Raw genomic sequence first — 27,243 nt, 5'->3', positions numbered from 1 at the left:
AGGGAGAGGGAAGAAGGTCACGGGAGGATTGGTGTGAAAAGGTGGGGAGCATCTAGTGAACCAGGGGGAGCAGCTGGGACACAGCATGGGGCATGCTGCTTCCTGTTGGGTCCGAGCAGGACAGAATTTGGCTCTTAGAAAAGACTAAGGGTGAATAAGATGAACACAGAGGAAAAAAAAAAGAAAGAAAGAAAAAGAAAGAAAGAAAGAAATCCAGCCACTCAGAGATGCCAGCAGGAGACTAGAAGTAGAACAGGGTGCTCAGAGGTTGTCCACTGGGGAGAATGCAGACGGGCGCAGCCTGCAGGCTGGGACCAGGCAGCACAGGGCATGAGGGTCTGGGGAAGCCAAGAGGCTCGGGGTGGAGCCCAAGGGAGTGGGGTGCAGGGGCGCCGAGGGGCGGTGCAGCAGCCGGCGGGGCGGCCCCGGTGGCCGTCGCTCACTTCCGGGAGAGCCTGGCGTCCTGGCCACCGCCCGCTTGCAGCTGCCAGCCCTCCAGGGCCGCGGAGCCTGTGAGCGCGCAGGCCAGGCCGCAGTCCAGCGTCTGCGCAGCTCGGGCCACCGCCGGCCACCATGGGGGCGTCGGGGCGGCTGCTGCGCGCCGTGATCATGGGGGCCCCGGGCTCCGGCAAGGGCACCGTGTCGTCACGCATCACCAAACACTTCGAGCTGAAGCACCTCTCCAGCGGGGACCTGCTCCGCCAGAACATGCTGCAGGGCACAGGTGGGAGCTGAGACCGAGGGCTGGCGGCGTGCGATCGTCCCGGCGGGGCTTTGCGGGCCGGGGTCGAGGGTCCTGCGACGCGGGTGCAGCGCTCCCCTACCTCGCCTGGGGAAAGAGCCGTTGCGCCCCGAATCCTCTGGCCTCCGTGGGCAGCTTCGGGTAGATGGGGGAGGGGGAAGGAAAGGACTAGGAAGTTCAAAGACTGAAGGAAAGCCCTTGGCTTTGTTTTTAGAAGCTCATTCCACACAGCTGGCAGCTGCGGTGGGGGTCCAACCCGGGAGCTGTGCCTGTCTCTCCACGTGTCCTTGTACGCAGAAGGCAGGCTTTGGCTCTGCCAGGGCTAGTTTTTTTTTTTCCCCTTACACCCTCTTCCGCCCATGGTAAGCTCCGTGGGATCTTGTAATTCTGACTTTTCTCTCTACAAGGTCAAGAATTACTTATTTTCATTGCAGTCACAAAGTTGGCTTAGATTTTAATGCCCCCAGACATTTCTTAGGCATGAAAGTTATCCTTGTAACAGTTACATAAACGATTGCTGTGTTTCTCCTCCCAAATTCTAACTCAGCACAAAAATCTAGCCAACACTTTACAATGGGGTGGGTTTGTGGTACGTTCTATTTTAAGAAAAGCATTTTTAAATTTATTTTTTGGGACAGTGTCATTCGATGTATCCAAGGATAACTTTAACTTAAATTTGACATCCTCCTGTCTCAGCCTCCCCAGTGAGTGCTGGAATTACAGGCGCCAGCCAACTAACAGCTGTAAACTATTTTTAAAAAGTTTGCACCAGATGTGTTTCTCCACAATAGTGTTGATCTTCAATGACAAACTAGTGCCTATTTTGAAAATTCATTTGAAGCTTATTTACACAGAAATAATACCTGTTCAAGGTTTTAAAAAAAAGAAAGTAAATTAGATCGGGGAGAGGAGGGAAGACAGAAATGCATAAAGTAAAAAGCAAAGTTTTCTCTTAGTCCCTACCTCAGCAGGGTTCCTCGGAGAGAAACAATATATCTCCTTCTGGGAATGTCTTTGTGTGAAGCTCCTTAGTACAACCTCAGTGAATCAAGTTACCTTCTATTTACTCCACATCCGTGTTTTCCCACACTGCATTCAGCCCGTCATCCCATATGGAGACATTGCACTGTGACCCACTGCACTGTTTACCTGAATCTACAGTGTCTGCTCAATCTACCTCGACTTATTTACCTGTCCAATTCCCCCTGGTGGGTGTATAGCTAGTTTCTAGGAAAGGGTGTTTTTTTGTTTGTCTAAAAGACACTGACTGATATTCAAGGGTGTGTGTGTGGGGGGGGGTGAACCCACTGTTTTCAGTTTCCTTGGCTCGATCCTCTGCACACCTTGAGCATGTTTTCATTCTCTTCTATTGTCGACCTTAAGAAATAATAAAGGCTGCAGTTAATTAAACTTTATCGAAAGGTTAAGTTGTTTGACTCTTGCTAACTGTTCGTAGTGCAACAGATTGCAGTGTTAGTTACTGCAAACAGTCCCAAGTCCTGAAGACTTTGCTGCTATCCAAAGTACACAAGAAGTCTTTAGGGGTGACCTGCATACCGACTCAGAGCTGGCCTGGCTGTGGGTGGCAAAGAATGCTCATTGATAGGAAAACACGGAACACTTGAAAGGAGTAAATGAAAGGGTATTTAAGTACATTTCTGAAACATGAGGAAACAATGCTTCTTGCTACACGTTAACCCCTGTTAAGCCTCAGGGAGCCCACGACTGCACCTCTGAAACACAGAAAGAGACTACAGAGACCAAGGAGCAGGACACACAAAGTTGTTCAGCCGCCTACTCGGCAGTTTTAATGGTCAGTTCTTTTTTATGACACAGAAAGACAAATACTTTCTTGATACGAACTTTGAAGATTCATTATTGGAAGTAGATTTTTTGTTTTAACAGGGTCTCTCACACAGTTGCTCTGACTAGTCTTGAATTTGTAGCAATCCTCCTGACTCAGTTTCATCAGGGTTGGAATTGCAGATCCTCTGGCTCTGCTAGGAGAACTAAATAAAGTTCATGAGAGAAGTCTTTGCAGGTCGAAGTTCAAGGTCCACACAGGCAGCTAGGTTTTTGTTCAGCTGGGAAAAGTTACAGATCTCAGAGGGAAGCCCCAGCCAGGCCCTTTGGGATGCTCTCCACTGAGCCAGGCTCAGCTAGTTGATACTTGAAATCCAGAACCTGCAGGTCCTGGGATGTCAGGGTCACTTGTTCTTCAAAGAAGTAAGAACAATCCCTTAGTAAGAGCAGAAAGCAAAGCTTGGGAGGATTGTGAGATTATTCCCACAGATGATAATGGTTTATTATGTAAAGTAGTCTACTAAGTGGTGTCTGGCCCATCGTATGTAGGTCCTTTGCAAATTTATATTGAGAATATAGTCTATAATCTCTCTATATATTGAGAATATATTCTCAATAAATATTTGTAAATGGATTAGATATTTCCCACAGAACCAAGCAAAGGAGATGTAATCTTAAATAAAACAAAACAAACCTGAAAACAAATCCCGAAAAAGTGCTTCATGTTTTCTGATACTAAATCATAAGGAAAGAAGAAAGGAACAAAGTAACGAACAAATGAAGGAGAGAAGGGAGGAAGGAAAGGGGGAAGGAATGAAGGAGAAGAAGGGAGGAAAGAAAGAGGGAAGGAATGAAGGAGAGAAGGGAGGAAGGAAAGAGGGAAGAGAACAAAAGGAGAGAAGGGAGGAAGGAAAGGGGGAAGAATACCGAAGGAGAGCTGACATCCTGCATAAACTGGCCTTACCTGGACACCATCGTGGATTAACCCTTTGGTGCTCTCCTTTCCCTTTTTGTTGTGCTTGTGTGCAGTTGTACAATTGTTATTCGTGCTTTGTATCCTCATGAGTTGTGAGCATGCTTATATATCATCTCAGATTGAAATTCACCAAGAATGAACAAGACATTTATACTTTGCCTGTTTGCGACTATTCCATTTTTTTCCAGTGCCAGAAACTGAATCTCAAGCTCTGTGCCTGAGAATCAAGCACTGTACCCTGGAGCCGGCTCTCCAGACCCCTATTTACTGGGGATTTATGTTGTTAACCATTCTTTGCTATAGTAAATAGTTCTGTGAATCCGAAGAGCTGGCAGCAACTTTGTTTATTTTCCTTTGAGTAATCCAGGGGTGGAACTTCTAGAAACTACCCATCATTTCGTAAGTGTTCTTTATAACCCTGACCATACCATTTAGCATGTGTTTGGTGGCCATGGTGAGAGCATCCATCCTCCCAGCAGTATTCATGTCACTGTTTCCTACTTGGGCTTAAGATGCAAGATGTGAATAGTGTTTGTTAAGATAAAAAGTCTACGTGAGAAAAAGTCATCTCAGAAGAGATGCTAATGACTCTGGAAACACCAGTTGCCCTGTTGACAGCAGTGGATCTGGAGACCTTAGACTACCAACCAGGACTGAGCAGTCAGACGGCTACAATCTGAGACTCACATGGTTACCTAATCCTCTCATTCATTTCATGAGAAAACTGAGTTCCACAGAGGTTGAAGAATTAATTCCCTTAGTGATAAACAGCCTTTCTGTATTCACCAGACCCCAGCAGCACATATCCTGAAGTGGATGATGATACAGAATCATGAGTATGGGCCTAGACAAGGGGGAGATTCAAATCCCTCTCATATACGCAAAAACCAAAATGGAAATAAATTGCATTTTCTGAGGTACCAGGGTGGAAACCCAGGCTCCGAGAGTCAATATATATATATATTTTTCCACAGATCAGGACTTCCAAAATTGAGGTTCATGATGTAATTTTAGGTAGATATTTTTTAAAAATTTATTTCAAAGTGCATTTGCAAAAAAAGAAAAAAAACCTTATTATTTTATGAACATTTTAGCTTACTTATTTAAAAGTGTGTTGCTTAAAGGAAACAGTAATAGAAATACTTCATCTATGGCTGCCGTAGTAGCCTCAGCGTGTGAGCACAGATTCTAGTCTGGCTCCTCAGTGGGTGCTTCATCAGTAACGCCAGACTAGAGAGCCAACCCTTTAGATCTCATTTGCTGTCATCTGTATGGAGGGAGAGTTTAACTCAGTAGGTCATCTTGGGCCCCCAAGCATCCAGATGGCCAAGTATCATTGTGTGAACCAGAAGCCTAAGTGTGGAGAACTATCTCAGGTGGAGGGTAAAACAGGTTATTTTTATAAAGGTAATTTGTAATAGTCAATACATTTACATGGCTTGGAATTCAAAAAAAAAAATCTAAACGAATATTTAGCCATGAGAGCCTTGTAAAACGTTTCATGCACATGCCAGGTGGTGGTGGTGCATGCCTTTAATTCTAGCACTTGGGAGGCAGAGGCAGGTGGAACTCAGTAACTCTGAAGTCGGCCTGGTCTACAGAGCAAGTCTACGACAACCAAGCCGACACAGACCTCATCTTAAAAAATAAATAAATAAATAAATTAAAAAATAATTATTTCTTGCACACATGACTTGATGCTAATCTGTCTTCCCTTAATATGATGGTTCTCAACCTGTGTGGATCAAGACCCCTTGGGGGAGGTTGAATGACCTTTCACTGGGGTCACCTAAGACCATCGGGAAACACAGATATTTACATCACAGTTCCTAACAGTAGCAAAATTACAGTAATGAAGAAGCAACAGAAATAATTTTATGGCTGGGGTCACCAGGAGGACATGAGGAACTGTATTCAGCGGTCACCGTGCTAGGAAGGCTGGGATCCACTGACTTTGTGTTTTCTGTAAGTGGTAGCACAGGTCCCTAGTGTTCAGAACCCTCGGCAGCGTGCCTTCTGGGAGTGTGCTTCATCTCCCCAGCACTGCCTTGTTGAGATGATTCATGCATCATCAACATTTAAAGTGTATGTAAAATCCAGTGCGTAAGTATGCCGCAGAGTTGGGTAACTGTTACCACAACAGATTCTAGAACATTTTTATTACCCACAAAAGAAACCTCATACCTAAGAAACACTCCCATCTCCACCCACCCCACCCAAGCCTCTGGCAACACTGCTGTATGTTTCAATGCCCACATTCTGGACATGTTGCAGAAATGAAATGACAATCTGTGGGGTTTTCTTCCTGGCTTTTTATCACTTAGCATACTCATATTTGTTTACGTTACAATGGGGGTAGGAGTATGGGGCCAGGCAGGCACCTGGATATATTAGTCACAGTGGCTGTCATAACAGCTCATCAGATTGGGAGGCTGAAGTAGCATTGTTTTTGGAGCCTAGAAGTCCAAGATCCAGGCTCTGGAAGAGTTGGTTCCTGGCAAGCCTTGCCTTTCTGGCAGGTAACCAGTCACCTTCTGACTTTCTCCTCAGGCGGCCTTTCTTCTGTCAGGCACTCCCAGTGTCTCCTCGGAGTTTACGTTCCTGTCAGATTGAGGCCCCACCTTATGACCCTATTCAACCTTAATTACCTTCTTCTTGAGGTAAATTCAGTCTATGAATATAGTGAAACATTAGGCGTTAGGTTAGTGTTTCAGTATATGGACTTGGGACTGAAATATCTCAGTCCATAGCAGCATGTAGACATGATGGTTTCAGACGATGGAGAGGGGGGAGACAGAGAGAGGAGCTTGTGGCATATGGAAGCCTAAAGAACTTTTGGTTACCTAGGAAGTTGAGGGTGTTTTACCATAAGAGTCTGTGGTGGTTTGAATATGCTTGCCCCAGGGAGTAGCATTATTAGGAGGTGGAGGAAGGGTTTCATTGTGGGAGTGGGCTTTGAGACTATCCTTCTAGCCACATGGGAGACAGTCTTTTCCTGTTGGCTTTCAGAACAAGATGTAGAACTCTCAGCTCCTCTAGCACCATGCCTGTCTGGGAACTGTCATACTTCCTGCCATGATGATAATGGACTGAACCTCTGAACCTGTAAGCCAGTCCTAATTAAATGTTGTCCTTTATAAGAGTTACCTTGGTCATAGTGTCTCTTTACAGCAATGGAAACACTGAGACAAAGTCCTTTAAAATAATGTCTGTTTTCATTGATGGAATCAAAGACTAGACACTGAATAATTCATATATATATATATATATATATATATATATATATATATATATATGAGTTTGTGCTGTGTTATACCTTGCAGGCAAGTGGGTGCATGAAGACGAGAGAAACCACAATAAGCAGCCATCTAGAAGTCATCCAACATCCTTCCTCTCTGTATGAGGGTGGAGTTAGGACCCAAACCTCTCAAAGGTTCTACAGCCTCTCAACATTGTTTCTCTGGGCATCAGATTTTATGAGCTTTGGCTCATGAACATCTGGCCACCCAACACATAACCGTGTCTTTTGATTTGCTTCTTCTGGGCATACCACATGGTTATGAATTGGATTATCTATCAAAAGAAGGAGCAAGGGAATTGTGCAGCGGTTAGAAGGGTCAGAGTGTGTGAGTCTCCTGGTAAGGGGTATGCCTGGAGGGAAGGGAAGGGCGTGAGGGCAAGGGAAGAGGTAAGATGAAGACAGAGCATGTGGACCATGTGCGTCCTAGGCAAGCATCAAGGCACTGCCAGACCTGTGGAACTGGGAGTTCTGTCCTGAAGCACACTGAGGAGGAAGCAGGAGACAGCTAGGTCTGGGAGAAGAAGCCTTCCAAGCTGTGTCATCTTTGAGGGGAGAGAATGTAGAGCAGCTGGAGTGAGGGACCATGGCCCAGGGAGATTTTTGTATTCGTTATTTTATTTAATGTAATTCTCATGAGATACTCAATCCCTGGAAGTATTATAATAACTATGTAGGGGTAGGGTGAGATTTAAAGGAACATTCATGGGCCTGGAGAGATGGCTCCGTGGGTAAAAGAACTGCTGCTCTGCCAGAGGACCAGGTGTGCTTCCCAGCTCCACATGGCAGCTCACGACCATCAGTGACTCCAGCTCTAGGGGACCTGAGGCCCTTTTTTTAAAAAAGTAGTCAAAAGAGACAAATGAGGTCTACATATATTATGTACACGGAACTTTCCAAAGTCTATTTTATTTGGTTACTCTAAAATTTTATTTTATTTTTATTGTGTGTGTGTGTGTGTGTGTGTGTGTGTGTGTGTGTATGCACATATGAGTGCAATTCCCTTAGAGCCCAGAAGAGGGCATTGAATCCCTGGGAGCTGGAGCTACACGTGTTGTTTTTTTGCTTTTGCTTTTGTTTTTGTTTTGCCACTCAGTGTGAGTGCTGTAAACCGAGTGCTCTGAATAGCAGATCCACAACTCCAGGCACCCCTCCCCGAAAAAGAGTTACTTTAATGAGTTTGGAAAACACTCTCAGAAACCAGGTCCTTTCCTGGCCATTGTTTTATAAACTTGATGGTCACTTGTCAAATGGCAGCTGGTATTGCAATGACAAATTCTGGGTTAAAAATCATACTGTAGGCATCAGCCACCTTTTTTGGGGGGGGGGGGCCTCTCACTGGCCTGGAGTGAGATCTCCTGCCAGGTGAGGCAGGCTCTCTGGCCAGCAACCCCGGGATCCACCTGCTCCTGCTGTCTCCCTTCTGTATCACGTGCTCAAACCACCACAGCAGCTTCCCTTTTGTGTGGATTCTGGGGACTGAACTGAGGCCCTCATGCCTTCCAGGCAAGCACTCACCAACTGAGCCACCACTCTCGTTAGCCCTTCTGTAATCTTTTCCTACCAAAAGTTTCTAGAAGCTGTAGGAAAATGAAATAATAGTTGTATACACTATATGATGAGGAATAACCTTGCTGGGCAGTGGTGGCTCATGCCTTTAATCCCAGCACTTGGGAGGCAGAGGCAGGCAGATTTCTGAGTTGGAGGCCAGCCTGGTCTACAGAGTTCAAGGACAGCCAGGGCTATACAGAGAAATCCTGTCTCGAAAAACCAAAAATAGAAAGGAAAAAAGAGAGAAAGAAAGGGGAGAGAGAGAGAGAGAGAGAGAGAGAGAGAGAGAGAGAGAGAGAGAGAGAGAAACTAGCCTTACTTTTGAAAAAAAAAATCCTTTTGAGACAGGGTCCCTTGTAGCCTAGGTGGGTCATGAGCTCTCTGTGTAGCTGAGGGTGATCTTGAACTTCTGACACTCCTGCTTCCACTAACCCCATGCTGGGATTACAGGCGTGTTCACCTACCATGGTCAGGCTTGTGCTGGAGAGCTACTCCAAGGCTTCTCTCATGCTAAGCAAACACTTTTAAAACTCAGCTATACCCTTACCTATACCTGCTTCTTAGGGTTTGTTTTATGTTCTTGTCTATTGTTGAGACATGGTCTTTCTATGTATCTCTGTCTGCCATGTATTTGAAGTTGGCCTCAAACTTGCAGAAATCCTCCTGTCATTTTGGTTTTGTTGTTCTTTTGAGATAAGATCTCATTATAGAGCTCTGAATAGCCTGGGCCTTGCAGAGCGCGTGAGTGTTGAATGTGGGGCAATCCCACTGTCTTTGCTTCTCTGGTTTGCTTGTTTTAAGGCAGGGTCTTCTGTAGCACAAACTGGCATCAAACCCATTTATATGCCCAGGGCTGGCTTTGAATTCATCCTCCTCCCCCCACCTGCTGGTTCTACATGTCCATCATAGCCTCTGCTTGTAGCAAAAAAGCTGTTAAAAACACACTTTCCCGTGGACCCGGGGTCCAGAAGCATCCTGTAGACATCTAATTCCTGAGACCTGAAATGGAATACAGTAAACACACTTACTGGCTTTTCTCTGTTGTAGAAATCGGTGTGTTGGCCAAGACTTTCATTGACCAAGGAAAGCTCATCCCAGATGATGTCATGACTCGGCTGGCCCTTCATGAGCTCAAAACCCTTACCCAGTGTAGCTGGCTGTTGGATGGTAAGTGCAGTACCCTGAGCATCTCTGCAGCTGATGTAATGAGTGCTGGCAGGAGAACGAGCAGCTGGGACGATGGACAGCCAGTCACCTATGAGTCTGTCTTTAAAATTTAGCTAGTTAACCAACCAACTTATTTTATTTTTGAGACAAAGTATGATGTATCCCATTCTGGCTTCCAATTTGCCGTGGAGCTAATGGTGAACTACAACTTTTGATCCTCTGGTCTCTGCCTCCCAGGTGCTGGCAGTACAGGAAGAGGTGGCCAAGCTTGTTTATGTGGTGTTGTGATTCCTTGGGGCTGCCTGCATGCTAGGCAGGCATATTACCAACCTGGCTCTACCGAAACCTGTGTTTGAGCAGGTAGCTGCTTGCTTCCTTTTCTGATAAAAAATATGGATACATAGGTCAACATTTTATTCTCGGGTTTAATGAAGCCTTGCTTCTCTGTGAGATACTGGGATTTAGTGGCGTTTCTGGTGATAGGCAGCCTATGTGGGTCTGTTTAGCTGAAGGAATACGGTGCTTGAAGGTTGAGTATAGACGCTGCCCAGCACAGGGAAGTGGCAAGCTTTCCAAGAGACCAACCCATGGCCATCAAGGGAGTATATCTGGGGACTGGGCCAAAGACAGGGCACCAGGGGAAGGGCCTGGAATGTGGAATATTTGTTTTTTATTTCTTCATTGTTGTACTGGAACAATGCCTTTTCCTTTAGAAAAACTAAAGCGGATGAAAATGTATAAGAGAAGCAGACTGGGAGTCCTCAGTGATCACACCCTTCTCTGGCACTGCTTTGAATTGCCTCTTATTAATTCAAACAGGCATTCTCTACAGTGATAAACACACACACACACACACACACACACATAATATATATAAACTTCCATTCACTATTAGATATAAGTTTTGCTCTCCCTATGAAGTAATAGCTAATATTGTTTTTCTTTATATATTATGTGAGTTAGGTTGTTAGGGTTTTTGTTTTTGTTTTTCTGGTGTAACAAATACTTCAGAGAGACAACTGAAAAGTGGAGTGATTTATTTGGGCTCCTGGCTACAGAGTTTTCAGTCCATGTGGCACATAGTCCATTGTCTCTGGGCCTTGTTGAGAGTGTGATTGAGTCGAGCCTGCTCTCTTCATGGTGTCCAGGAAGCTCTGATGAAACAAGAAGCAGCTAGGGACAGTACAACCTTCAAAGGTACGACCACAGTGACACCAAGCAGGTCCTACCTCTCGCATTGACTGCACCCATAGATTACTTCATGAATGAAGTCACAGCCATCTCCCAATGACTGGATCTGTCAACTGGGGACCAAGACTTCAATATATAAAATTTTGTGAAATAAAACTTATTATCTAAATTATAACACACACACACACACACACACACACACACACACACAGAGTCACACTGTGATGGCTATTCTTGCATGTCAACTTGACTATATCTGGAATTAACCAAAACCCACACAGCTGGGTTAGGCCTACATCTATATAGCTAGGCCTATAACCAGACAAGGCTAAGCAGGCTCCTGTAGATAGGACGAAGTGTAGTCTGTGAGGAGGTACATCACACCACTAAACAGCTTAATGAACTTGTTAATTCATTCAAGCAGAAGTCTGGGGAATATGTGTGGGAATGGATTTTAAGGGTATGGGATAATGATAAAAGGAACATAAACTGGGTCAGGCTGAGTTTATTGACATGGGCCCTCTGAGTGAGAGATTCTAGGTTAAATATGGAAGCTTGCACAGTAGAAAAGGGTGTCAACATTTATTTGAATGGTTGGCTGGAGCATTTCTCAAAAGATAGCTTACTAAAAAGAAGTTAGAGGTGCCTTTGGCCTAGTGTCAATGAGTAGATTTTAAGTCTCAGGGAAATTAGAATGCTAGAGTGGGTACGCTGTATAAAACCTAATCCTCCACAATGGGAAGGCCCAGAAGACAAGCCCTTCACCAGTCCTGTGAGATGCAGAATGGTGAGAGGGGTGCCAGCATACTTGAAAAGGTTTGCTGTTGCCCTTTCCTTGTGCCAGACCTTAGGCCTGAGATGCTGTTGCTGAGTTGTATGAGTTGTATTAAGTGCAGGGGATTTAACTGGGACCCAAAGTAAGAGTCAGGCGGCAGCACTGAGTAGCCAATAGCAAGGTGGTCGTAGTTATTGTGACGGGCAGCATAGGCCAAGCAATGTCCATAATGGCTGACCTATTAGGACCAGCACAGGCAGAGTGACTCAAATGGACCTTTGGTGCTGGCAAATCAATCACAGGGTTTACAGGTATGAAATAGATAAGAAACCTACTGCATTTTTATTGGATCTGTATAACTGGAAAAATTCTCAAACCAATAAGAAAGGCTACACTGGATGCTGGCAAAAGAGACTCTTGGACCATGAACCAGTTTCCAGACTTGAGGCAGTTTGCAGACCCAGAGCGCCTTGTTCCTACCTGTAGACTGAGGAATACTATGGCCGGAAAGGGTAAACGGTAGAGTTACCTTTGCCAGGGAAAATAGTGAATCAAAACAGTAACACATCCCTGGAGGAACTACAGAAACTAGTGCCACCATCAAGGGCTAGAAAGATGCAGGGATGGTGGTCCCCATCACATGACCTTTTAACTCTCCTATCTGGCCAGTGCAGAAGACAGATGGGTTATGGAGAATGACTGCTATCAAAACTAAATGAAGTAGTGACTCCAATTGCACCAGATGTGGTGTCCTTACTTAGGCAGACTGTCTTAGGATTTCTATTGCTTCCAGGAAACACCATGACCAAAAAGCAAGCTGGGCAGGAAAGGGTTTATTCAGCTTACCCTTTCATCACCAAAGGCAGTCAGGATAGGAACTCAAGCAGGGCAGGAACCTAGAGGTCAGGGCTGATGCAGAGGCCATGGAGGGGTGCTGCTTACTGNCTTGCTTCCCTTGGCTTGCCCAGCCTTTCTTATAGAACCAGGACCACCTGCCAGGGATGGCACCACCCACTATGGGCTGGGCTCTCCACTACTGATCACTAATTAAGAAAATGCCCTTACAGCTGTATCTCAAGAAGGCATTTCCTCATCTGTGGCTCCTTTTTTCTCTGATGAATCTAGCTTGTGTAAGGTGACACAAAACCATCCAGTACACAGAATAAGACATTTCTTGGTACATGGTATGCAGCTCTTGATCTAGCAGATGTGTTTTTTTTTTTTCTTTGTACCCATTTGTAAGGGCCACCAGAAGAAATCTATTCTCACTTGCAAGGCCAGCCGTTTATCTTTATAGTTTTATCTCAAAAATCGATTAACTCTCCAGGCATTTGTCATAACTTAGTTTGAAGGGATCCAGATTGTATGTCCTATCCATAAAATATGACTTTGGTTCACAAAAGTATGCTGATTAGACCAAGAGAGTAGGAGGTAGCAACCACTATAAAAATCATTTTTTAAAAAAGATTTATTTAAGCCAGGCGTGGTGGCACACGCCTTTAATCCCAGCACTCGGGAGGCAGAGGCAGGCAGATTTCTGAGTTCGAGGCCAGCCTGGTCTACAGAGTGAGTTCCAGGACAGCCAGGGCTATACAGAGAAACCCTGTCTCAACCCCCCCCCCAAAAAAAATATTTTATTTGAGTATACTGAAGCTGTCTTCAGACACACCAGAAGAGGGCATCAGATTTCATTACAGGTGACTGTGAGCCACCATGTGGTTGAACTCAGAAGAGCAGTCAGTGCTCTTAACCACTGAGCCATCTCTTCAGCCCATAAAAATAACTTTTATTTGCCTGATAATTGTCACCTCTGAAGGCTTACTGCCTCTGTCTGCTAACTTAGTCCTAGTTCTGGTAGCGTCTAACCTCTGTACAATCTAATCTAGGCCTAGGATGTTTTCAGCCTCTGAGTTTTCATGTGGAATAAGCTCACCCCTTTCCTTTTTTTCTGATCTCTGGCTGGCTGGTTCAACTCTGGCTTCTCTGGGCTTTCTCTGAATTGCTCTGCTTGGCCTCATACTAACTTTGGCAATATGTTCTAACCTTCTGTCTCCTCACTCTCTGGTTCCTTCTGTCTTCACTGTTTCTTTAAAACTCTTTGGGTAAGACTGCCTCCTCCTTTTTTTCTCTCTGCACTGCTCTCTTAAACAGCTTCTCTTTCCACCACCACCCCCCCATTCCCCTCTCATTGGGTATATCCTATCTTTGACTCATTCTATTAAGTCTTTCTCTGCCACTCAATTAGACATCACTTTCAAACAAGGTTGCTTCCTCCTACAAACTAATTTACCTTCATTGTTTGAGATTAGTGTATACTAAGGGTGTGTCTGTATTCTAGCCAGAAGGATTAAAGGTGTATGCTAAGGGCTAAGCCACACTACAACTAGAAAGTTGGGTTTTTTTTTGTTTGGTTGGTTTTTCGTTTTTCAGTAAATAACAATTTCAGTGTTCAGTGTGATCAAATACCCTGCAATAAACCACTTTGGACTTGCTGGTAACATATATACATATCAAAGGATGGGAAATAAATCCAACCAGTGAAACCCTTAGGAGTCCAGTGGGGTGGGGCATGCAGAGATATCTATTCCTTCTAAGGTAGAAGGTAAGTTATTTTACCTGGCCCTTCCTACCATCAAGAAAGAAGTACAATGTCTAGTGAGCCTATTTGGATTTTGGAGACAGTACATTCCTCACTTGGGTGTGTTACTCTGGCCCATTTACCAAGTGACTCAGAAAACTGCTAACTTTGAAAGAGACCTAGAACAGGTGAAGGCTCTTCAACAGGTCCAGGCCGCTGTGTAGGCTGCTCTACCACTTGGACTTGATGGTACTTGAGGTGTTGGTGGCAGATATGGATGCTGTTTGGAGCTTTGGCAGACCCACTAGGTGAATCACAGAAGAGATTTTGGATTTTGGTGCAAGGCTCTACCATCATCTCAGACAACAATTCCCCCTTTGAGAGAGAGAGCTTTTGTGTCTTAGTGGAAACATGAACAAGCTACCATGTGACCTGAGCTGCCCATCATGAGCTGGGCATTATCTGACTCACCAGGTCATAAAGTAGGACATGCACAGCAGCAATCCATTATCAAATGGAAGTGCTTTATATGTCATCTGACCCAATCAGGTCCTGAAGGCACAATCAAGTTAAATAAAGAAGTTGCCCAAATGCCTATGGTTTCTACTCCCATAACAATGCTCCCTGCTGCTAAGCGTGCACCTGTTGATTCATGGGGTATGACATATGATTGGTTGACTATGGAAGAAAAGTCTAGGGCCTAGTTTACCAATGGTTCTGCTCATTATAGGGGCAGAACTGGACATATTATACACTCAGGACAGACAGCTGCAGCATTACAACCCTTTCCTGGGACAACCATAAAAGAAACTGGTGAAGGGAAATCTTCACAGTGGGCAGAGCTTAGGGAAGTACACATGGTCATACATTTTGTTTGGAAGGTGTAGCTAAATGTGTGATTGTTTACTGATTTATGAGCTGTAGCCAACAGATTGGCTGGATGGTCATGGACTTGGAAAAAGGCATGACTGGTGAGAAAGACATTTGGGGGAAGAACTATGTGGATAGATCTCTGCAAATGGATGAAGGATGTGAAGATACTGTGTCCCATGTAAATGTTCATCAATAGATAACTTCAGCAGAGGGATTCAATAATCAAATGGATAAGATGACTCATTCTGTGGGCAGTCAGCCTGCCACCCCTGTCATTGTTCAATGGGCACATGAACAAAGTGGCTATCTTGGCAAAGATGGAGGGTTATACTTGGTCTCAACAACATGGACTTCCATTCACCAAAGCTGACCTGGCTAGAGCTGCTACTGAACGCTGGATCTGAACAGCAGAGACCAACACTGATCCTCAGATATGGCACCATTCCCAGGGGTGACTAGACAGCTACCTGGTGGCAGACTGACTACACTGGATCGCTTCCTCTGTGGAAAGGACATTTTGTTCTTACAGAAGTGTACTTATTCTGGTTATAAATTTACTTTTCCTGAATGTAATGCTTCTACCAAAACTACTATCAAAAGGCTGATAGACTCCCTTATCTACCACAATGGTATTCCAAATGGATAGCTTCTGACTAGGAGCTCACTTCAAAGGCAGAGAAGTGCAATAGTGGGCCCACGATCATGGAATCCATGTTTCCCACCACCCTGAAACAACTAGGAGAATAGAAAGATGGAATGGCCTTTTGAAGACACAACAATGTCAGGTGGCAGCAGCCTAGATGGCTGGGCAGGGTTCTTCAGAAGTCAGTATTTGCTTTGAATCAGTGTTCAATATGTGGTATGGTTTCTCCCATAGCCAGGCGACCCGGTCCACGGGTCAGTCAACAGGGACTGCAAGAGAGAGAGAGAGTGGGGACTGAGGGGCAAGAGACTCGAAGAACGGAGACAACACAGGCTATCTTCTGGAGTCTCGTTTATTGAAAGGCAACTATGGGTATATATGCACTCTCTGGCGAGTGCAGCTGGAGATACTTAACCACAGGTCCAGGATGTATTGGAGAAAAACAAGATGCGTTCAGCTGTGGTGAGCTTCTTGCAAAAACATCATGCTAGTAAAACAAGTCTCTCATCAGGATGGAAAAGTAGCACCTGTAAGTAAATAGCCCGCGATAGCTGTAGAGATGACGGCCGCTTTCTGCTAAGAGTCGGCTCCCAAAAGCCTGGATCCACAGGCACAGGAATCAAGGAGTGGAAAAGGGGATAGTCCCACTATCACCCCAAGTGACCCACTAGGAAAATTTTTGCTTCCTGTTCCTATGATCTTAAGTTCTCCTGGCCTAGAAGATTTGGTTCCAGAAGGGGGAGTGCTCCTGCCAGGAGACAAAACAAGCTTTCCATTGAACTGGAAGCTCAGACTTCCCCCTGGCCACTTTGGGTTTCTGATGTCCTTAAATCAACAGGCTAAAGAATTGTGTTAGGAGGGGTGATTGATCCAGATTACCATGGGGAAATTGGATTGCTTCTCCACAATAGAGGTAAGAAAAATGTCTGGAATGCTGGAGATCCATCTTAGGGCTCTCTCGCTGCCACCATGTCCTGTATTTAAAGCCAAGGGGAAACTCCAATCCGGGCAGGATGACAAAGGGCACAACAGACCCATCAGGAATGGAGGTATGGATCACTCCTCCAGGAAAAGAGCCAAGACCTGCTGAGGTGCTTACTGAGAGAGGAGGAGAAAGAATGGGTGGCAGAGGGAGGTGGTGATAAATACCAGCTAAAGCCACCTGACCAATTATAGAAGTGAGGATTATAACTGACATGAAACCTGACCAATTATAGAAGTGAGGATTATAACTGACATGAATGCTTCCATAGAATTTTATTAAGAATGTGTTTGTACAGATATTTGTTTTCTCTCCTCCATTTTTATCATATAACATCAATTAAGAGATTATCACTGGTTATCACATTTAAGTTTTGAGATACTAAAGTGTCTGCAGTTGTGTGAGGGATAGTTATATTGTGTTAATTATGACCTGGTTAAATATATAATGCGTTTGTGGGATAGTTATGTTTAGGCATTATTATGACCTGGTTTATTGGTTTCATTTGGAAATTAAACATGACACAAAGTTGAGAAAGGGTATACATGTGATGGCTGTTCTGGTTGTCAACTTGATGATATCTGGAATTAACTAAAAGCCAAGTGGCTGGGTATACCTGCAAAGTATTTTTTTTTTTCTTTCTTGCTTGCTTCATTTGAAGTGTGAAGACCCTCTTCTAATCCAGATCTTCTGAGGTAGAAAGGTCCACCTTTAATCTGGGCCATACATACCTTCTGCTGGCAACCTATATAAAAGACATGGGAGAAGGAAGCTTCCTCTCTCCTCTCTTGCCTGCTTGCCCTGGCTCTCCCACTGGCAAGTCCATTCCTTCGCTAGCATTAGAGCCTAGTTGGCTTATATTGCAGAGTGAGACATCTAGCCTCATGAACTGAACTACTATTGGACTATTGGACCTTCCTTTGGTTGACAGCCATTGTTTGACTAGCTGGACCATAGCCTAAAAGCCATTGTAATGTGTGTGTGTGTGTGTGTGTGTGTATTTACATTTTCCATATCTCTGTTATTGCCCAATGGGCACATGAACAAAGTGACCATGGTGGCAGAGATTGAGTTTATGCAGAGGCTCAATAACATGTACTTCAGTTTACCAAGGCTGACCTGGCTACAGCTTGGGGTGCAGCTGGGTCTTCAATGTTTGGAATGATGATATAAAAGAATGTTTCTTATATGTTCTAACAGGGTATTTTGATTCAGGTCTTTTTTCCCAATGGATGTTTTGTTTTGAGTTATTGAAGATAAACATTTAAAAAAAAATGTGTAGAGTGCTTTGCCTGAACCTATGTATGTATATCATGTGTGGGATGCTCTTAGAGGTTGGAAAGGGTGTCTGAGCTCCTGGAATTGGAGTTACAGGTAGTTGTGGGTGCTATGTGGGTGATGGGAACCAAGCCTGGGTCCTCTGCAAGAGCAGCAGTATGGGCATTGTGATAAGAACTGGGTCAATAGAGAGGTATTTGTTAGGCCTTTTTCAGTGTAAACTCCTTGGTTACAAGTGTTTGGGCATTAGGTTAGCCAGCCAGTGTTCATATTTCACTGCCACTGCTGAACAGCTTTAGGAGCTAAAGCAAGGCACTTGTCGCTGCTCTGTCTCCTCTCCTCATTTGTAAACTTGGATAATAACAGCATCTGTCTTATGGTTATTAGGGCAGTTGAAAGAAATGGTCCCTGTAAAATATGTATTGCTCAGACTCTGGCATATGAAAGCATTCTGCGGATTGATAGTTTATTCTCATAAAACATATTAAAGTTGTTTCTCTCAGATAACTTATTTCATTACAAAATTTAGAGTAGGTACTTGTCCCCCCCCAACTTGGGGCTATATAAAAAGTTAGTTTGAACCTCTTGCCATTACTTTTCTTTTGGAGGCAATTTTCCCTCCATCCATGTTTCTTAATTGTTATTTTATCACCTTATAAGGTCTAAGTCGTGAACAAAGTTTTCCCTGTTTATTAGCAAGATGTGTTTTTAGCTCCAATAAATCATTGCAAATATATTTTAACCTTTATCACTTTTGAAAAAATGTATTATTTTCATCAGTGTTAGCTTTTCCATGTGTTCTGGACACAATGTCCCGAGTCATAACATTACAAAGTAAAATATTTGGGATCAGAATATTATTTCAAATTCCCCAACGTACTTGGGGATTCAGCAATCAGTTCTAGTTGCCTTTCTCTATTTTTGAACCACATTGTTTAAACTATTTTAGCTGAACTGGCAGAGTATCCTATTTTTCAAATGCCTCAGACCACACGTTTCCTATCAGAGTTTTCATACTTCGTTTGGGTTGTGTAGACCTTACCAGCTGAGCATTCCGGAACACCCTAAATCCCAAATCAGACATTTTGTCATGTTATCGAATCTAGATTTCTGGGTTAGGGATGTTCATACAGCAAAAACTGTTTTACAGGTTGCCATGTTGCCCTGTACTTTGCTGACATATTCTGAACACAGCCTCCTGAGGTTTTAAGTGGAACTGTGTCCTCCTGATTCATCCTTTTTTTTTTGTTTTGTTTTCTTTTTAAAGATAGGGTCTTATTGTGTAGCTCTAGTTAGCTTGGAACTCACAATGTAGACCAGGCTGGCCTCAGACTCAGAAATCAGTCAGCATCTCTACCTCCGAAGTGCTGAGATTAAAGGAGCGAGTCACCATTCCTGCCTTATTGTGTGTGTGAACTCACCATGTGTGTGCGGGTTGTTGGAGGCCAGGTGTCAGATCCCTCGGACCTGGAGTTACAGGTGGTTGTGAGCTACAGGATTAAGGGTACTTTGTGTTTGGGTGGTTTTATAATTTTGTAGGTTTTTTTTTTTTTTTTTTGGTTTTGTGTTTGGCTGTTGTTTAGAGAACGAAGTGTAGAACTCTGGCTTCACCTGAGGCAAGTCTTAACCTGAGATGAGTTTTTCAGTGTTGTACTTGCATGTTATGCACGTGTACCATGTGCGTCCCTGGTGCCCTCAGAGGCCAGAAGGTAAAATCAGAACTCTCCAACTAGAGCTATGATGGCTTTGAGCTCTCATGTGGGGCCAGGGGCTGAACCTGGGTTCTATGGAGGAGCTGCGAGTGCCTTAAATCACCGAGCCATCTCTCTGGCTCCTTGTGTTTGTTTTTGAGTCTCCTGTAGTTCAGACTGGCCCTTAACCGACCCCACTAATGTGTAGCCAAGGCTTTGACCTCTGGGACCTCTTGCCTCCACTTCCTATATGCTGAGATTACAGGCACGCCATCAACCCTGACTGGAGTTCAGTTTGGCTGGGAAACATGGAGCTTGTAGTTAGAAGGCAGGCAGACCGTCTTCCCTTCTCAGGCTTCCAACCCCGGGAGGGCAATGTGCCGTTTATATAGAAATACCATCACATGCACTCAGAATGTTTGACCAAATACCCAAGTACTCTACAGCCCAGTCAAGTAGACAGTAAATTTGATTTCATTTATATTACAGCTGTGGTCAACATGCCTGGTGTCATTCCTTGGGCTCAGTTTGCCTAACACTTTTCTTTCTTGCCTGCCTGTCCCCCCTCTCCTCCTCCCCTCATATAAAGGATTTCCAAGGACACTTCCACAGGCAGAAGCCCTGGATAAAGTGTATCAGATAGACACAGTGATAAATCTCAACGTGCCCTTTGAGGTCATTAAACAACGCCTTACTGCTCGCTGGATACATCCTGCCAGTGGTCGAGTATACAACATTGAATTCAACCCTCCCAAGACTGTGGTAAGTAACTGTGAACTTCTCATCCTGTCTGACCAAGACTACTGCTAGGGTCCTGTCTCCTGCAGCCTGGTGTAAGGGTGCTCCTGCTCTAACGGGCTTGTCAGTCATTCAGAAGTGCTGTGATTAGAATAGGAAATGGCCCCAACTGCTCAGTGTGTTGTCTGCTTGGTCTCCAGATGGTGGCATAATGTTTGAGGTGGAACACAACTGGAAAAAGTGTATCCCTGGGACATGTGCAGCCTATGAATGAGCCTTAGCCCCTTCTCCACTCTGCTTCTTGTGCATCCTGTGATAAAACCCCACCCACACCCCCACTCCAACCATGACTAATGAGCCCAAGCAGCCAAGATTTGGACCCTCTGAAGCCATGTGCCCAAATAAACAGTTGCTCCCCTCCTAGTTGTGTTTCTCAGGTATTCATTACAGCAATGAGAAGCCTAACACAGAAAAAGCATATATTATTATTATTATTATTATTATTTACTCTGTGCCAGAGTGTGAGTGAAGAGCAGAGGCCATGAGTATTTGCAACATTGGCTCACAGTTGGAATCTCCACCACTTCCAGTATCCCATGGCTGGGAGCCAACCCTTGAGGACTTGGGTCGGGAGGGGGGTGGGAGTGGGAGGGGGAAGGTGGGAGGGGGAAGGGAGAGGTTTCCAAATCCAAACTACAGAAAGGACTCTGGAGTCTCGAAGCTGCAAAGCTCTGCCTTTAGTTTGGATCCTGTTTACTGGAACATTATTAGCACATGTTTGTGACTGGTGCTTAAACACAGAAGCAATCTGCTTAAATGGATACTGTACTGCTGAGCTGATATTCTTCTGCTTGCTGCTTAGGGCATTGATGACCTGACTGGAGAACCTCTGATTCAGCGCGAGGATGACAAACCAGAGACAGTGATCAAGAGACTAAAGGCTTATGAAGCCCAGACAGAGCCAGTCCTGCAGTATTACCAGTGAGTTCTTGCTTTTCTCAGCTTGCACAAACAAGGTTTTGATTTTCTATACTTCACAGCTGAAATACTAAGCTACCAGAGGACCTGATCCCAGCTGGTTTAAGCAACAAGGACATCTCTAGGCTTCTGTAAAGACAAGACGACCAGAAAGTAGGCAGGGCTTCCGTCCCCCAGGTTGACCTGCTCTTGGGTCCCGACTTGGTCTCCTCATTCCTGTGTGGATGCTGGTTTTGCCAGAAAGGCCATGCTATCCTCTTTCGTGAAGGGCTGAGTAAACCTTTTATTAAGTAAACAAAATTTTGCTTTGAGCATCATTCAGATGAGACAGAACAGCCATGCTCAGGGAACCTCATACTTACTGTTACAGGGTTGGGCTTCTACCAGTTCCAGCATCAGTCCTGGGGCTTGGGAGGGTCGGTAGGGACTAGTCCACATCCAAGGCTTGGAGGCTCCATTTCCACCCACATTCTGTCACGGAGTGGACAGCTGGAAGCAGTGCTGGGGCACTAGGTACAGTAGTGCCCACCAAGTGTGGCAAGAGAGGACACTGAAGCATAGAATTTGAAATGGCTCTACAAGGACATCTGTATCTTAGAGAACATGAGAACTATTAGAGCTGATACCTGACTCAGGCCAAGCAGCAGCTTGGTTTCCTCAGCCCTTCCTTCTTCCAGGAAATGCGTGCTGCTCTCTGCGCTCATTGTAGCCTGCTAAGGATTCAGGGGCAAAGCAGTAGCTGCCGTACAAAGTGGTTCCTGCTGTTGCAAAACTAGCATTGATGCCAGAGTCAGAAGGCCTAGGTTCAAACCCCAGCTTGGTATGTAATTAACAGGGACTTCACTTCTTCCTTAACCTCTGTATGGTTTCTCTTTCATGAAATGTGGGTGAGGCTGGAGGCTTGAAAGTGAGTTAGTATGTGTAACTCCTAAACTTGTCCCAGATGCACTGGACATATATCAGCTGTCCTTGTTGAGGCCATTACTGCTGCACTGGGATAAGTATGCAGGAAAATTCGCAGCCAGCCTCAGAACTGTCCCAGTACTTGTAACAGTTTATTTCTGGAGGGTGAAATTACATGAGTTGCCAATTCACTTTCAACAGCAGCCATGAGTTAGGTTTGTGTTTGTCTATCAGGTCTGCCTCTGAAGACTGACAGCTCTATGACAAGGCTTTTCATCTCCGTGTCACTAACTCCTTACTTATAGTCAGTTGGTATATAATATATTGCTTTAGAGAACCAGAAGAGACTTGAAGTGAGACGCCTGGGAAAGGCTTGAAGAATCCTCAGCTACTGAATCGATGTTGGGTGCTCTGCTGGCACTGTGCCAGGTCCTTGTCCACTCAGACAATCAGACTCAGTTCCTATGAGCCTCCAAGAATGAGAACTGGGCGAACAAGATTTATCAGCAGTGAGATACAACATGTGCTTATTATCATCAGAAACCACTCATACCAGCTTAAGCAAGTGCTGTTTCGGGGAGGGCTCCAAATACAGCCAGCTGGCCCTGGGGCTTCCGCACTACTGTTAAAACTCAACCCTTTCAGGTCCATTCCCTGTGGTCCATTGGCTTCAGTCACCAGAGGTTGCAATGTCTTCTGATTTTAGCTCAGCTCCTGCAAGCTTCAGTTAACTGAACAGTAGAGAGATAGTCCGCCCCACCTCCCCACGGCCCAGCTAAAGTCATGGGGCTGACGGTGATTACTCCAGCCGTGCACTGTAGAAAGGCTGTGGGAACCATCTCACTAGAACCTCATGTACCGAGTGTGGTCAGCTTGACTGCTCCACAGGACATAGGACAGAGAATGCTTTGTCTGGGCAGATAAAAAGCACCACTAAGGGACTGTGAAGAGAGGAAGTGCCAGTAGGAATTAGTTCTGTCAAAATGTGGCAAGTTGGGAAAAACCATTGCAACCAGTGACTGGGGAGCTCAGGGTGGGGTGGAGGGTGTCTTCCTTTTAGGGCTTTGCCACTTCTTCCATACAAATTCAAGCTTTGCTGCCTAAGATCCCATGCATTTACCTTTGGGCTTACACAAAAACAGGAAGAGCCTTAAAAAGAAGCTACATAGCAGCCAGTATTGTTATTTTAAAAAGCCCTGTTCTTTCCAGCCATGCAATGCTCATCTGCTTGGAGATGTGATGTTTTTACTCTTTAGGAGACTAATTTTTGGAGCTGGTTCCATTTCATTACAGAGCAATTATAACTGGCAATTGTTCATGTGGTCCATCTCAAGGATCGAACAGTCTGGCAATAATGCACTCCTGGCCCCATAGCTCAGGGCTAAAGTGGCTCCCAGAGACTCTGCAGTTCAAAGCTTGCTCTCGGAAGCTCTACCTGCCTGTGACTTTACATGCTATATAGGGCTACTACTACACAAATAACTCCCTCTGCATTTCTTCTCAGCAGTGATGCTAGTTTACTTAGAAAATAGCTGCTACTATTTAAGTTAACCACACAAGTGTTACAAGGTGTCAATAAAGGGGTCCTTTTGTCCAATGAAAGCCCAGTGAGAAAGGCTGCAGAGCCATCACAGCCTGGTTTTGGAAAGTAATAAATCAAGCATTCTTTATCTGCCCCATGGGTGACTTGCGAACCAATGTGCACACCCAAGAAATGTGTGTGGGTTAGGGGAGTTCAGAACCTTAAGGTGGTTCTGTGTGGTTTGAGAAGCAAATCCCTGGATTCTGAGCGCCACACTTCATCCGTTCCCCTATTGAGCACTGGAACAAAATAAATATTCAACCATTGGTCTGTTTAGTGACAAGCCAGACAACCCGCAAGAATAAACGGAGAACCCTGACAGAAAAAACAGGTCAGAGAAAAGGGAGCTTGGTCAGATAGGATGAGTGTTAAGAGACTTCTGTGGACAAAGCAAGGCCAAGGTGATGTCCTGGTGGCTGATGGCCCTGGTTTGAACCTGCCAACCTGGGGACTAAGGCTGAGTACCTACCCAGACAACAAGTGTATCTGCAAGGAGCAGCATCTGGACTTGTGGCATGCTGTAAAGTGTTAGTATAGGCTTAACCAACAACAAAGTCTCAGTATGACAGCTGACAGCCTTTTAGAGTGCTCCTCTCTTTATGCCAGAAGACAAAACATGAACTCCAATCTAGATTTTGTAATGTCCAGTCAAGTTTCTTGCCCCTGGATCTGAGACTTAAATAGACAGGACTTCTAAACTCACATGAACTTTACAAACTGTTTGGGAAAAGTGCATTAGGACATTCAGACCTGTATAATCTACCTACCTATTTTGTTTTTCATCTTTAGGAAAAAAGGGGTGTTGGAAACATTCTCCGGCACAGAAACCAACAAGATCTGGCCCCACGTATACTCCTTCCTACAGACGAAAGTTCCAGAAACTACCCAAAAAGCTTCTGTTACTCCCTGAGGAGGGCAGCGATTGGCAGGATGAGGCAGGGCCGCCTCTCCTATTTTTGCCTCTGTATTTCGAAGCTCTTTTCCTAAGACGTCTCTAAAAATTATGATTTACTCCTAATGGCTAAGCCAAATGAGTCAGATACTTAGCCTGATCTGTTAAAATAGTCTAATATGTTTAATCTAGGATCTAGTTGTCTTCTGTGGACGTGCAATTCCAAAACGTCAGAGATGTTGAAACAAACTCAGAGCACAATTAAAACAGCACCTGGTGACATCTAGCCTTCTGTTCAGTTAGTCAAAGTGGTTGATCATATTTTCACATTTTTTTCTGGAAATGTTCAAATAAATGTATCACTCGAGGCAGATAAATATCTCACCAGAGGCTTTTCCATAAGCCAATGCCCACTGCAATTCAGGAAGATGTTTTCTAGCCTGAAGGGCTTCGGTACTAGAAGACACTGTCTATAGATTCCAGAAAGAAAGCAACAGGCTTTACAGGTGTTGCTAAATGTAAATTCACTGTGGCCTTTACAGGAAAAGCCAGGGAGGGCACAGGCCGTCGTGCTGTGTGTCCTCTACATATTCAATCTGCTATGAAAATCCAGCCACTGGCACTTAGGGACATGTGACTTGGATATGGACTGAGGTGTATGACTTAGGTTAACTGACTGAAGTTCTAGGAGGAGCACTGGTACTGACAATAGCATTAAGTCCTAAGTTCTCCCATGTCACTCAGGGTGAGGACCAAGTTTTAGGACCTGTTTGTTTCCCTCTTTGATTCAAATGGTCTGTCTGCCTTGATGAGCGAGACAGTAAACAGAAAACTAAAGGGTGACACAACACCCATGGGAGTTTGCCACTGTGCGAGTAGACGGAACGTGCTGGGGACAGCTCCTCAGCAGAAAGACTAATCAACTACACAACAGGTGTAGTAATAGGATTTTGCATGGTGGGTTCCAAAGCACTGTAAGGGAGTTCCCTTAAGAACGTTATACCTGTGTTGAAGTTCTAAATGAAAGATTCTCTTGTCTCAGCCTCTCTCAAGTGCTGGGATCACTGTGTACTACCACTTCCCACCCTAATAAAGGGAATCAAGTCTTCTGGTACCATCTACGCAGCCTCCTCTAATACTTACAGCACTGGGATTCAATCCAGCCTGTGTGCTGGGCAAGCATCTTATACTGTGGTTTATCTTCAGCCCTTTTTGTTGCTGCTGTTGGTGGTGGTGGTTCAGTTCTGTTGTTTTGACAGCATCTCACTGTGTAGTTCAACTAGACTGTCCTGAACTATGTAGACAAGCTGGTTTCAAACTTAGAGAGATCACCCGTTTCTGCCTCCCAAGGGCTGAGGTTAAAGGTGTGCACCACCACCACACCCAGGCTGGCTTTAGATTATTATATAGTCCAAACTGGCCTCACACTCTCTTGGTTTAGTCTCCCGAGTGCTTAAATTACAAGTGTGTACCACTAAACCAACCCTAAGAACCCATTTTAAAATGTCAGTCACTTTACATTTCTTAGTGGGGCAAGAACCCGTCTTTACATATTGTGGCCCGAAGGGACAAAATATGAGAAGTTCAATGAAAAGACAATTCCCCCTTTCAGGAAAAAGATGTTCTCTTATTTTACTTGGTGCTAAATCTAAGAATCAAGTCTTTGTTCGAGCCTTTGAAGTTTTGGCCTATTTTATTTCAGAAAGCAAATGGTTCTTATATATTTGGGAGTGGGAAGGAATCTTTGATTTTTAAATTTCACTGTTGATCTTTCAAATGGACTAGGCCTTAGGACTACAATGAACAACTTNGTCCTTTGTCAAAGTTTCTCTACTGCCTTATTTGGATGTTGATAACCACTTCCTAAACACTGTTGTGAATTACCTAACCCTAGGACTGATCTGCAGCGATCTCAGCACTGTGGCTGCTGCCCTTCGCCCCTGGCCCTTCACAAACCCGTCCTATCTGCTGCNACAATGTCTCACTGGCTTCTTTCTAATAAATGGTCTTCAAACAATACCCAGGCTGTCTGCATTTTGATCTTCATCTCTGGCTTTAGAAAGAGTCAACAGACTTTCAAGACACTGTTACAAGTTATGGAGGTTAAAGAGGGTTAGAGAACATGAAGTGACAAACTTTTCCCCTGTGACCAGATCAACCAAGATTTTCCATTTGGGAAACGTGTATATGGCTTCTATTAAAACAAACAAAAGGAACTTGTCTTCTGCTGCCAGATGTCAGACACTGATTAAGAGCGTTGCTGGGGCTGGAGAGGTGAGTCAGTGGGAAGAGCATTGGCTTCTCTACCAGAGGACCTCGGTTTGATTCTCAGCATCCACACGGCAGCTCAGAACTATCTGTAGCTCTAGTTCCAGGGGATCCAATGTGTCTGGCCTCTATGGCACCATGCACAGACACACATTCAGGCAAAACACCCGTACACAATTAAAAAAAAAAAAAAAAAAAAAAGGGTCATTCATTACTGAACACATTCTGCTAACAGCAAAGCGCTGTGACGGCCAGTGAGAGAGTTTGATTTTTGTGTCCCATGGAATATGTATGGAGCTGAAGTCCCTGGACAGAAGCACTGTCATCTTCTCAT

The 27,243-nt window shown here is 44.6% G+C and overlaps 2 protein-coding genes across 2 annotated transcripts in view; one reads left to right on the top strand and one right to left on the bottom strand.

Moving 5' to 3' along the window:
- The first annotated feature begins 444 nt into the window (after positions 1 to 444).
- Ak3 (adenylate kinase 3) lies at positions 445 to 26,660 on the top strand. The gene is made up of 5 exons (XM_021193761.2): positions 445 to 724; positions 9,418 to 9,537; positions 20,138 to 20,310; positions 21,149 to 21,267; positions 24,539 to 26,660. Exons 1-5 carry the CDS (start codon positions 574 to 576, stop codon positions 24,657 to 24,659), a joined length of 684 nt encoding a protein of 227 aa, XP_021049420.1. The 5' UTR covers positions 445 to 573; the 3' UTR covers positions 24,660 to 26,660.
- The window catches only part of Cdc37l1 (cell division cycle 37 like 1), a 35,922-nt gene continuing 29,945 nt past the window's right edge, over positions 21,267 to 27,243 (bottom strand). Inside the window, exon 7 of the mRNA XM_029531173.1 lies at positions 21,267 to 22,652. Within this exon, the coding sequence (XP_029387033.1) occupies positions 22,623 to 22,652 (30 nt within the window). The 3' untranslated portion in view covers positions 21,267 to 22,622. The remainder of the gene's footprint in view (positions 22,653 to 27,243) is intronic.

The sequence above is a fragment of the Mus pahari genome, chromosome 1 (assembly GCF_900095145.1).
Source record: "Mus pahari chromosome 1, PAHARI_EIJ_v1.1, whole genome shotgun sequence".
Taxonomy (NCBI): domain Eukaryota; kingdom Metazoa; phylum Chordata; class Mammalia; order Rodentia; family Muridae; genus Mus; species Mus pahari.
This window is presented reverse-complemented; position numbering and strand designations above follow the sequence as displayed.

What these genes read in the sequence shown, in the direction of transcription:
- Ak3 (XM_021193761.2), top strand. Translation starts at nt 574, where the DNA reads ATGGGGGCGTCGGGGCGGCTGCTGCGCGCCGTGATCATGGGGGCCCCG. An exon ending in GAACATGCTGCAGGGCACAG is followed by an intron (nt 725 to 9,417) that starts GTGGGAGCTGAG and finishes TCTCTGTTGTAG; the next exon opens with AAATCGGTGTGTTGGCCAAG. An exon ending in CCAGTCCTGCAGTATTACCA is followed by an intron (nt 21,268 to 24,538) that starts GTGAGTTCTTGC and finishes TTTCATCTTTAG; the next exon opens with GAAAAAAGGGGTGTTGGAAA.